The sequence below is a fragment of the Convolutriloba macropyga genome, chromosome 9 (assembly GCF_964194025.1).
Source record: "Convolutriloba macropyga chromosome 9, txConMacr16.3, whole genome shotgun sequence".
NCBI classification, from domain to species: domain Eukaryota; kingdom Metazoa; phylum Xenacoelomorpha; order Acoela; family Convolutidae; genus Convolutriloba; species Convolutriloba macropyga.
In genome coordinates, this window is record NC_134476.1 from 10,112,305 (window position 1) to 10,125,332 (window position 13,028).

At 33.8% G+C, this 13,028-nt stretch overlaps 1 protein-coding gene across 2 annotated transcripts; it reads right to left on the reverse strand.

Annotated features, from left to right (window-relative positions):
* Positions 1 to 863: 863 nt before the first annotated feature.
* On the reverse strand, positions 864 to 5,505 carry LOC142346024 (uncharacterized). 2 transcript variants are annotated; one of them, XM_075398503.1, is made up of 4 exons: positions 5,168 to 5,505; positions 4,468 to 4,800; positions 2,036 to 2,053; positions 864 to 1,567 (listed from the first exon to the last, which is right to left on the reverse strand). In XM_075398503.1, exons 1-4 carry the CDS (start codon positions 5,340 to 5,342, stop codon positions 927 to 929), a joined length of 1,167 nt encoding a protein of 388 aa, XP_075254618.1. In that variant the 5' UTR covers positions 5,343 to 5,505; the 3' UTR covers positions 864 to 926. The 2 variants fall into 2 exon arrangements, with proteins under 2 accessions (XP_075254618.1, XP_075254619.1); XM_075398504.1 differs by lacking the exon at positions 2,036 to 2,053 and having other exon boundaries at positions 5,168 to 5,503.
* Positions 5,506 to 13,028: the final 7,523 nt, after the last annotated feature.

Here is a 13,028-nt window from a genome sequence, read left to right on the forward strand (position 1 = left end):
TTGTCTGACGTTATTGACGTCAAATCAGTTCGTATTCAATCGGCAATTGTCTAGAAAACCTAAAAATATTAAGCCGAAAACCACCTCAATCGGTACATATCGTGGTTATATTTACTTAAAATTAGGTTAATTGAACTTTTTCGGAACTTTCTATGTATATTAGAACGTTTTATACGCATTTAAATTCGAATCTAAATACTCAATTCTGATTGGCTAATAATTCGTTCATTTACTACGTAACACTAATAACTTAAGACTAAGGCATTGATCATATTTTGTAACAGATTTCAAAATGCTAGATTGGTAGGATATTTTCAATTTGAAGTCAAAGGTACCATTCAATGATATGATAAAATGATAGAAAGTTTCTAATAAATTCGAATATTGTGCTCAATTTTACAAGTGAGACTTGGCAATCAGGCTTTCCTCGCAGAAGCGACATCTTATGAACAATTTCTTTGCATCCATTTTGAGAAAAATTGCTTTCACCTATAACAGAGCGTCGAATGTTGTCATGCAAGATCCGATTCTAAATTCATGGGAAATTTTACAAAATTTACGTAAAAGAACTGGTAATTTTTTTGGTAAATTGCGGAAAAATTTTTTTAGAAATGAGCTAAAAATATTATTTTAACGAAATTTTTTCCCACTTCGCGTAGGGATTGAACTTTTTAAGGGATCGAACTAATTTTATCATCAATTTGTCGAAATTAATATTTCTTCAAAACCTTTTTTTTGCAACGCATTTTCTGTATTTTTTTCAAAAGTTGATGAATTCAAACCGCCTTTGTGATCTGAAATCCAGTTTTCCTAGTTTTGAATTTTTTCAAACTAATTTCTAGATCGGTTGGTTTGAAAAATGATTTAATCATATCAAATAATCAATTTTTAATTGGTATATGAAAGCATTAACTTAGTTTAAACATTCATCGACTAGAAGCGGTCTCTAGTTCAAAATCCGGCTCATCGTGACCTTCAGAACCCTCAAAGTCTTTTGCCTCTAGAAGTTCCCGTTCCTCTCGTAACCTTTCCTCCTCTTCTTCGAGAAGTCTTTCTTCTTCTTTCTTAACAGCCAATGAAAGCTCGTTAAATTTGTTCAACATTATCATGCTGTGTTTAGGTCCGTATTCTTCGGTCCATTCTCTTAGCAGAGCTTTTTGCTGACGTTCACGCATCACAGTTTTGGCGTCGACTCGGTTCGAGGGTTTCGGAGACGAAGTTTTGGATCTGACGGACGATGTATGTTCTTTGATTTCTGCTTCGTCCAGACTCTGTCCGTAAAGCCAAGCCAGTGACGATTGGTTTTTGAGAACCTTTTTATGTGGTCCACCTTCAATCGTCGGGTCGAACTTTTTACACTTCGTTATTTGTTCGTATTTGACGAACACCCCGAACCCTTTGGGTGCGTCGAAGTAGTATTTCCCGTGATAGAGTCCGGTTCCAAATTTGGCGTCGGGTTCGTCAAGTTTGACTCCGACGTAGAGTTCGGAAACAAGAAGGTTGTCGTTTAAGGGTCCGATGAATTTGACCCTCCCGCTGTGCTTCCCCTCAATAATAACCCTGTCGCCTGAAAACGGAACCAAACTTGAACAAAAATTAATTCATAATTATTTCAGCAATTAGAGGAAGAAAAGTAAAGTAATAGATAAGACACTATAATCTATCGGTCAGAGTATTATCGTAGTTAGATCAGTCATTTATTTTTTAACAGAAAAAACTATCTCCATTTAATATTTACAGTGTTCAAATTATTCAATGATTTAATAGATGATTTACAATATTTATATTGCAGCTGCGCAGAGGAAAATCAGACTTGGAAAAAACTGTTCCAGACTTTCTCAGATATTAGCCATTTTTTCAGTATTATTTTTGTCTTGGCATAATGAAAATGACAGGCATGAAGAGACTAGAATATGGCTATAGTAGAAAGTACCACTATTCAATACTTGGAAGCGTCTAATCCGGGAAGAAATTTCAAATTGCAGCTTAGGCTAGGGCGCTTTTGAGCTATAGGGGCATCTATGAAAGAGCAAACCTGTTCTCAACATATTATCTAAAATAGGAAAATAAACTTTGAACATGACCTAGGTAACTATTATTAATACAGAGTAAAGTACCAATATGAAGTTCAGGCAGTGTAGTCAATTACCCTAGACGAACTCCGACGCTTATCATGCAAGATCTTGTAAGATTCTTGCAAATGACGCTTGTCTTGCAAGATGCAAGAGTCGAACACCTATGGTGTCGAAAAATGTTAGAAAAAAAAGCTATTTTAAAGACTGATTAGCTCAAAGATCATATTCTTTTATGACTTCAGTCATTTAAAGAGAGCTCTCGCCGCTTCAAAAGAAAACTTTATATCATTTCTACCTTCAAAAACGTATTTCAAACCCTCGTTTCAAGAATAATTTTCTATTGGTTAAAGCAGTTTGCTCTGGTTTATTCTGTGAAAACCAGGTGTGAATGGGTTGGTAAACACTAAAAAAAGGCCACTGGAAGATCTCCAGTGCCTTCCAGCTTATGATATAAGATGTTTTATTCAACTTTTTGTTCATTAAATGAGACTTTTCTGTGACTCCATTCATTTTGAATCATTATTAGGTAGCAAGTACCACACAATTCAACTGTCTGATGAGAGTGAGGGAATACATAATAACTGCCAAAACGTAAATATTACGCTTTCAGTTACAATAAGATAAAGTTTTTCACTGTTTAAATGTGCAACCTGGCGAAAATCGTAAATGGTCAATTTTGTCCACGTTTCAATTCATTCTAAACGCTTCTCTAGCATAACGGTGGCTCTACTAGATTAACACATAGTTAAAATGGGAAAATTAGGTTCAGAACTTTTTTGCCAGAATTTACTTTTGCTCCCGGGATTTAATAAAAAGTTTCATATCAACTAAGTAAATTTCAAATACTTGTATTCAATAAATGTTTGTTCAACAACAATGCATACACCAAGCGTGATTGGGTTAGTAGATACCAAAAGGGGTAATATGAAAGCCTGCAGAGGCTTTCAACTGTGTTTATATTGGTTTATACTATTCTTGGTGTGTATTCTAACAGGAATCTTACAAATTTTGTGCAAGATCTTGCAAGATAACCATCGGTAATAGATCAGGGTATAGAATAGCCATAGAATAGCCACTTTAATGTTTCGCGGATCTTTTTGTTGGTGCAATATATCCATTTGTTTCTTACAATTATACAAAAAATAGTTTAGCTAAGAGTTCCAGCCAACTTTTCAGGCTCTTATATGGATCTTCACAAATTTTAGCGTTGGAAAAATAGCAGCCCTTAAAAGAAAAATTTTTAGAACGGCAGCCAGCTAATTTTCACACATAATTTTCGAAAAAGCTATGAATTAAAATTTTTTGACCCGGTGAATCATAAAATCAGCGTTATCATAGTATAACAGAGACGGCCACCGTTATTCAGTTTTTATTACATTTTTTTAAGACACACACCTGCACGCTATAAAATACCAAAAGTCTGCAGTGCCAGTAAAATGCACTGTAAAATGCCAACAGTTCCTGTATACGTAGCCAGAAGTTGACTTCCACTTACTTTCGTCATTTTGAAATGTGCAAGTTGCGTGTTTTAAGAAGGGTTGCGTGATTCTGCAGAAGTCAATTCGAAATTCTGACTTATTATCTTGAACTGTTACGTGGTTCCGGATTAACACCAGAAGTTCTCAGTTACTTCAAGCAGAGTCACATAGGCTATATAAAGATGCCTATTCAGTTTTACAACTCAAAGGTTTTTAATGTTTTCATCCGAAAAGAAACTCTTAGGCCTAGAAGGTCCCTGCACAAAAGGCCCATCAATTTTGACAGTGCTTGTGTGCTTGGAAACAGCAGTAAGCTATTCTTGTCAGCGAAGCTGCCTGTTACAAAATGATCATGACACTCAATCTGTTTGAAGGATGTGAGAGAGACTGTAAAAAAAATTAAAACACTCATGTGCATATTTAAAAATGCCGAAAGTCTGTAGCGCCAGAAATTGAAATGCCAGAAGTTGCTACTTAGCCAGAAGTTGAATTTCGTTGACTTTCGTCATTTTAAAATGTGCGCGTTTCGGGTTTTAAGCATGGTTAAGTGACTCTGCAGAAGTCACTTCGAATTTCTGACTTATTATCTCGAACCGCTTCGCGGTTCTCGATTAACGCCAGAAGTTCTCAGTGACTTCAAGCAGAGTCACTTAACCATTACTTAAGATACGTTAGCCATTAACCAACTGATCTCTTAACTGAAGCTGTGAACGTTAATATCACTTATTATAATTATATTTATCTGAAATTATCATTATAACGAGCACATAATAATCTGCTACGACTTAACGCATCGACTGTTGCTATCTAATACTCAAACGGTCCTACCTTGCCTTATGCCTTAAAACCCATTTTGCATATTAATAACAGAAGATACCCCCCATTAAATAAAGAGGGAAGCCATTTTTCCCCACCTTTTTTGACTCCATACTCGTCTTTCCAACTTCTCCTGCTGTGGTACTGTCTCTGCACAGTCAACGCACTCGGGGTACTTCGATTTTCCCTCATGTAGGGAATTTTGTGCTTTGCCAACACTTGTCTGTAAAACGCAGAGCAGTGGCTACAATTGCAGTAAAAACAGTCTCGCCTTTCTAAACTTTTCAGCACTTTTTGTTCTTCTTTCGCTCGTTTTCGTTCTGACCAATCAGCGCTTCGACAGCAGGACTTCCGTTTTGACATTTCAAACACTGTCATGGATCCGGATCGGAATTCGTACTTGTAGTTTCTGAAGGGTTCTTTAATCCGACCTGCAGGAGAAATATAACTATTTCATATTTCCCGTAAAATATGACCATTAATAATTGATATTTCGACTAACTTTTTTCGTTTTTTCCTTATATATAGCCCAGAACTATCCACACCCCCACCCCCCCCCCTCTCTCGTCTACAGCGTTAATGGTATTTGCATCCCTGTGTTGCATATAATTTAATTTTTTCGGCGTAATAACTTGTTACCTAGTTTATCTTAAAATTGCACATCAGTGTTGGTGTAACTAAACAGGTACTGCTTTGGTGGGTGGGAGGGCGGAGGGGTTAGTATTTTTAGTTTCCTCACAAACATATTAAAAAAAAACAATTTTTTTCGGGGGGGGGGGGGCAGATCATGGGACCTACCTGTCTTCGGGCGGTCCCATCCCTCGTTTATGTACAAATCGCTATCGCGTCGGCTTCGTTTTTGTTCACAGCATTCACGGGTAAAATCGGGTGTTTTCACTGATAGGCGCTGAGCTCGTATTTCGTCTCCAAGAACACTGAAACTTGAGCTTAAATGGCCGCCCGTTGCAGCCATTAAGCTACAATTTTGTACTAACCAAAGTTATTATTTATTAAAAGATTAAAACAAGCGTGCATTTTTGAACAGAGCTAATGAACACAGTTTTTGTGTGGCTATCAAAATTGACTTGAAAATGTATAAAGTTTTACAACAACAAGGCTTTTGTTTAAGTCTTATTTAAATTGTATGCCAAAAACCAGTCCAAAATTTGATCAATTATAATAAATTATAGTTAATTTTCTTGTTGTGCATATTTATTGTTTAGCGGAAAAGTACCATCGTCAAATTACTATTGTTAATCATTTCAATATTTTTGACAGCTTGATTATTGAGCATAACAGCCCAGGTCTAGACCTCGAGTTATGAAAAGATTTTAAAATTACAGTGGGGGATGGTTTGTAAGCGCGATCTTTTCATACAGTTTTTGGTCGAGAGTTCTGTTTTCATTAGTAGAGGTAGGGATATGTGAGATTCAAACAACGATTGGTTGCAAAGTTTTCTTGGGTCTTTTCCATTATACCCCCCCCCCCCCCCCAGCTTGTGATGTATAAATACACCCATCATAGTAAATATACAATAATGTGGGCTATAATTTTATGGGGGGGGGGGGGGGGGGGGGGGTTGTTGCTAAAATGGGAAAAGCCCGTTTTTTTCGAGCATAACCAAGTTGATTTTTATTTTGTTAAAAATGATTGATGTCCGGGTCAATGATCATACAACTTCCTTTGATTTCGTACTAGGTCATATATGATTCTTAGTAATCATACTAGGTCATATATGATTTGTATGAATTCTTGGTAGTCATACAAGGACCATATATGATTTCCTAGAAATCATACAGGGATCATGCAAAAAAAACTTCAAAGACTAAAAACTGTATAATTTTGATTTTCTATTGAAGTTGAAAAAATCTCTTGGAAATCATACAAAGTCATATATGACACAACACATTGACTGGTGCCACAAATTCTTGTATAATGTAGTCAGGGGACTTATTAAACTATTATATCGCAATTGCAAACCACATTTGATTTTTTGTGTGCGCTAAAAGAATAACTTAGTGGTTTAAACATATTCAGAAAACGAATTTGAGGTTATGTGCAAATTTTTCCTTGATTATTTTTTATAAATGAGCATCAGAGAGTATGTCAAAATTGTTGTTATCTTTTTGAGACTTACTCTTTTATTTAGTGCCAAACTTTGCAAATGATATTGTACGTTAGGGTTTATGGCGGATCACAATGTGATGACGGGGTATCATATAGGTGATGCCCTACCGAATAAAAACAAGAAACATGAATGGTAAAATTTTTTCAAAAAATAGATGTGTGATTCTTGGTATTCGTACTAGGATCATATATGATTTCTTGGTAATCATACATGTATCATATATGATTTCTTTGGTTTCATACAAGGATCGTACTAAGAAATCAAGTATGGACAGTATGAAATCATATATGATCCTTGTATGGAATCAAAGAAACTTCAACCCGGGTGTAGAATCATTTGTGCTAAACAATTAATCCTTTTTTGTTGAACATTCCAAAATTCTATAAAAAAACATTCTGTTTCATAATTTTGCTTAGCATTCACAAAGCATTTAAACAATGCAATGCTTGGCGCCTCGTTCAATGCATGTTATTAAAAGCAAAAATTCTCCCATTTTATATTTCAAAAAAATTCAGAAATATAATTTAAAAAAGTCTATAAATTACTACGATAGCCGTGGAACTTGATTAAAAAAATAGCTACCTAACTTCAAATTGTCCGTCAACTTAAGTGAAGTTAACCGGGTTGGAAGTAACAAAGTTTGAAGGAAGTATACAATATTAAATTTTTTTTTCCTTAAATTTTTAAGATGTGTTTTTCTTTCTAAGAGTAACAAATTTGTAGACAAATAAGTATTTTTTAAAATAATTATTTTTTTGGTTGAGGAACTGAGAGCTACTGAAATTTTTAGAAGGCAGGGGATAAAGAACAGTTGCAGCTGCCTGTTGTTCAAAATGGAATCCAGTGTTTTATTTCGATTTTCGAAAAATTCATTTCTCTTGACGGAGGTGGAAATTGAATGCCAGTTTATTGATTGGCAAATAAAAAAATACACAAAAAACTGCCATCTGATATAGATCTTTAGTCCTTTTCTTTTCTTTTCTAAATTAAATATGAATTTATATGTTTATTTGATCAAATGAAAGAAAAAACAAGAAAAAAAAGATGAGTCGGCAAAAATTTTTTCTAAAGGGCACTAAAAAACATGTTTAGTTATATTAAACAAATAGCGATATCGGAAGTTTTTTCTTTTTTGAAAGAGACTTATTAATTATCACTTTTTGGATAATAACAAAGCTGATGTTTATTCAATTTCAATTAATTTTCTAATTGGTGTCCTCAACTATTGTTTTTTTCACAACTAATTGTGAGTTGACATGTTGACATGAGTAAAATCTGATGCCTGTTTTCCGCGAAAAAAATTACCTAGTTTGCAGTGATCAAAAAGTGATATGACAAAGAAATGAGAAATTTGCGGAATGGCCGAAAAAACAGAAAAGACAGAAAAAAAAGTGAAAAACGTGTTCACCTAGATTTTGGTAGCGGAAAAATGAAGAAACAAAAAGCTCAATTTATTACATCCCTAGTCCGGGCGATCCAAAAAAGGACTCGAAAATTTTGGGTACTTTTGGTTTTCCACGTATGAAAGAGTCAGTATGTTCGGTTTTTCGATATTTTCGATATGTTTGGTGTCAAAAGTAATATATCGACATTCTATCTGATCTCTCGGTTTCTTAGATCCAATTTTTGGTTTGAAACGTATGAAAGTATTGGTTGTTTTATAGAAAAATTTAGTTTTTCTATTTAATATGTAATCGCAGGAATTTCAAAAAAATTGTATCAATTTCTTCTGCTGCTCGTTTATCAAATTAGCTGAACAGATATAAGTTTTCCGTTTGTTTCCGAAGCACAAAAATAAATAGACATGTTGAAGATTTATGGATATTCTGTCTCGTTGTTATTATGAGAAATCAAGTAAAATGTTTATTTTCTTGTCACTTCTTGTGGTCTGACAATGCCAACTGTTTCTTACATTTAAAAAAGAAAGTAAAATTACGAGAAACCGAACATACCGACGTTTTCTTTCGTTTTAAATCGAACTTTCCAAATATAAGATACCGAACATACCTAATCTAACAAACTGAATATACCGACAATTTCCTACGTTTAAAAACCGATTGTACCGACGATTTACTTACCTTTGTGAAAAAAATGTAACAGAAATAGATAAAGCACTTAAATTTTTGAACCCTATTCCAATGACTATGAAAAGCAATAACACCAGAAAGCGTCTGAGAGCCCTATTAGATCGTTTGATATTCTGTATTTTTTTCCTAATAGTTGTTCCGAAATCTTTAATAAGTAAAGTTTCATGTTACTAGCCAAAAAAGAAATCACTTACGAGTAACCCATTTAATTAAAATAATGTTTTTTCTAACAGTGAGATAACAAACGTTTGAATTTTTTGCTAGATTAGAGTGTGACAAACTCATCATCAGTATGTTACTATTTCTCGCTAAACCGAACCTGAGAAGTGCACGTCTGAACGTCGGAAACAGTTTTTAGACAAATTAAGGCCAAGTTAGCCACATTTCCTCAAACTTGGCACTAACTCGACCACTTTTAAAACCGCTGAGCTCGCGATTTTTTCTTGCAGTAATTCAATGATTTGTTTAAAATGAGATTTTCCCAAAAAAATTTCCGTTCTTCATTGCGTATCAGTCATTTTCGTTCCATTCTTGATTAATTTTTTTGTTTGACTTTTTAATATAAATATATTTGTTATATAAATGAACGGATGAAATCAGACGTCAACACATTATCGGCCTTTCAACTTTTTAGCGACCGAAAAACGAAGCGTAGCAATGCCTCTTTTGGCGATATGACGGTTTTTTGTCATCAATATTTCATCCACATCTGCTTAATTGCATAGCTAGGAGAGCCAGTTTTTTGTAGTCATGTCATAAGACAGTGGATAAAAGACACAATACCTGCTGTCGAAGTGTCGAATCTTTTGGCTAAATATATCAAACGTCCCTGAATTATCTGGAAACCAAACGGTTGGAAAACGAAATCCCTTTATCAACGGAAAAACTTTTTAAAGCAATTTTTGGGAAAAAAAGGTGGTCGCAGTAATCGTCTGTGAAAAAAACTAAACTTTGGCAAGATTAGATTGCGAAGTTAATTTTTTGTAAGGAGAGCCAGTTAAGAAAACCAGCAGCTTCCTCAAGTTAATAGGCAGCATAATTTTATAAATTTTGATTTTTGTAAATTAAAATTGATGACCTTCTGTTTCCACAGATAACTTTCTCGAAAATATTAATTTTCAAGATTTACACTGATTCTAATCTGTTTGTTTGGTTACTTAAAAAAAATCTTGGCCTTTTACAAGCTCAAAAATGCCAAAGCTAATGCTTTATTGGCTTTTGTGTAATTTTTTTATCATCTTTCCTGTGTCTTATTCTTTCCAATCAAACGTGTATCCTCATCTGCCTATGGATATCGTACAACTCATTATTTTGCAATTGCTTTAATCCTGATTAAACATAACAAATGTTTTTTTGATACCCTATTTTTCTCCTCTAATTATTTGAAAAAGTCAAGACTTCTCTAGAGGGCGCAAGAGAAGTTCAGAGCTTCCAGTTTATCTTAATATCTAAATTCTAGTCAACTTTTCATTCTTTAATGTGTTCAAAAATTATTTGTTATTAATGCAGATAAAACCCTCAGCGAAACACTCTGTTTTTAAAAGAAAAAATAAAATTATTCAAAGAGAAACGGTCAATTTTGCAGAAGAATTGTTATATATTGTTGATTTTTTCACTTAAAATAGCTTTTTTGGAATTTTCTTATTTCTTGGAACTTTTATCACAATGGTTTCTGCATATAAACTGCCATACAGTAAAAGCAATGCACTTTTTCAATGACAAAATCAACAAAAACAACATCGTTTTTTTTTCTACGTATTAACAGAAAGTAGAAAACGCCGTTTGCTATATTAGGAAAGATTCAAAATATCGACTGGGTCAGACACCTAAAACCCAACCTCACAAACAATCAAAACCTAGCATAAAGAAATATTCGGTTTGAAAAAATTAGAACCTGACCCCCGTCGATTATTTGCTAAAATCCTTGCAGTGTTTACATTCCAGTAGATTAAACCACCTGGTGAGTCGTTCAGCTTTGGTAATATTTTGAACGAACTTTCTCTCGAATTGTTTTAAAAAAATTTACTAATTCATTTTTTGTCTGCTAATAACCTATGGTTCATCTTCCGGGCAAGCGCCAAAAACAAAACTATCATTATTTTATCTCAAAACTTATCACAAAACTCTGATTTTCTGCATAATCTTATAAGTTGATTTTTGTTCATGAGAGACGGTCTTTTAGAGATGTTTTTAATAATTGCACCACAAGATTGCAATGTCCACTAGGAAAGTTGATCGTCTAGCGGGGAATAATTGATTAATTTTTTTTGTGTTTTGAAGAGCTTTTGAGTTTTAAAAATGCGCATGCGTTGAATCAATTCAAGGAGAAACTATACTTCAGCCATGATAATCTTGCCAAACCCAAGAGAACAAAAAAATAAAATTTCTTGTCAATTGAAAACGGAAACCTCAAATAACAAAAAAGAACAACAATTTTGAGGCAAAATTAGCCCCGTTTTTAATCTGCAGGTTTTTCTGTTAGGTTGCGACTCAAACTAACTACTTTTTTCAATTTTACTTAACTGTTATCGTGGAAATTTTTTCAATCCATAGAAATAGATTGTCTTTCCGAACCCATGTTTTAACATTGGAATCTTGAGCGTGTGTAAAAACTAGCTATATTAAACAACTTGTTTCAAATTTATCTCAATATTGCATATATCCGCAAGAGGATTCTACGATTGTGTTCTTGGGACTAGCGTGACAAAAATGACAATAATTTGCAACTAATTGCCACAAAAAAGCAACTCATTTGCTCGCAAAACTTTTATCCAGGGTTGCAGTATCTAATAACTCAGATATTTCAGTTAGACAAAAAATTGACCAAACACTAATTAGAGATTAATATCAGAAGTGTGACACTTGATACTAATTGTGGATTAAGAAGACAATTAGCAGTTTTCCTATGACACATCACGGTTCACAACAACAACTAGGACTCTGAGTTTGCTCTCAAGTAATTACTAAACAAAATCGGGAAAAAATTAAGCTTAGTTGCATAATCAAAGTTGTGGAACTGGTTTGCGTTCATTGTTGACACTTGTTACAAATTGTAAGAATTGTTCTAGATATAAGTACTTTTTTTCCACATTTTCAGTAAAAATGTTCAATCGCGGAAAATGGTTCCAAAAAATTGAAATTTCTGACGAAATATGTCACTCGTTTTCAAAAAACGCAAACGAAAAATTATTGAACTTTTTTAAACGTAAAATGCGCAATAGATTATTGGTGGCATCAGTTTTTGGTTTTTAGGTATGTAGGAATCTTCAGAATTCTTAGTTCTCTTGAGCCACCGCGCACTTTTACCTTGACGACGTGGATGACGCATAGGTTACCCAAATTTTGTTTTGTTTGAGGATAAGAGCTGTCGGGAAAATATGACTGCTCACAATGCCTAAATTTCTGTGGTTTATCAAATTAATGATCTTAAAAACAATTGAACGCAAGTTCTTTTTCGATTTTTATCTCGAAATATACAAATTTTGGATCTTTCTGTTTGTGCCCCCCAGTACGTTATGCAACTCCCAATTACAGAGCACAATTCCTTTAATAGTAAATTATTATGTAAAAAAAACACGTGCGTCTGCGGGTTGCAAATAACTTGCACCCATTTAACTGCGGGGGGGGGACAAAAACGAAAAAGATCCCAACTTTCTAAAATTTTCCACTGGCCATATATAGTTCATAGTAATCGTACTAGTTTATATAAGATTCTAGTAATCATGCTAGGTTATATATGATTCTAATAATCATGTTAGGTCATATATGATTAGTATTTAAAAAATCAGGTCTGATTTCCCGAAATATTACAGGAATCAAACAAAAAAACAAAAGCCAAAAAATTGGATAATTTTCCTTATCGGTGGAAATTGATAAAAAATACAAGGTCAAATATGGTACAAAAAAAACCTTGCAAAACGTTATGGTTAAAAGTAGGCAGAGGACATTGATTTTTGAATATTTTATATGCGCAGTCCACAAATGACTATTTGAGTACGCTCAAACAATGATTCTAAAGCTACCTAAAAACAAGTATGCATAAAACATGGATAAAATAGATGCATTAAACTGATCTCATTTTACAATGATCATTTATGGGAGCTCCAGAGAATATGGAAACTTTAGTTACATACTTGGACTCTTTTTATTTTCATTTAGCACCCAACTTTGCGAAAACAATTGCAATTCAAGCTATTGCATTCAACTATTGCATTTTGGAGTATCACAAAGTTATGTCGAATAATTACATGAGTGATACTTTATCGATAAAAGCAACATTTTACAATGAAGGAAAGAAAGATGTATGTTTCTGGGTAATCATACTGGGATCCCGGACTTGAGTCTCAGAGCATTTCAGCGCTGAACCAGCAAATTTCAAGTGTAAAAACTTAATTCAGTTCTGAAACATTGCATCTTCAGAATATTTTAAGTTTCTTTATTTGCA

Excerpts from the sequence above, each read along its gene's own strand:
- LOC142346024 (XM_075398503.1), bottom strand. The coding sequence starts at position 5,342 with ATGGCTGCAACGGGCGGCCATTTAAGCTCAAGTTTCAGTGTTCTTGGA. Across the intron at positions 4,801-5,167 it reads ATGGGACCGCCCGAAGACAG|GTCGGATTAAAGAACCCTTC; the intron begins GTAGGTCCCATG and ends TTTCTCCTGCAG.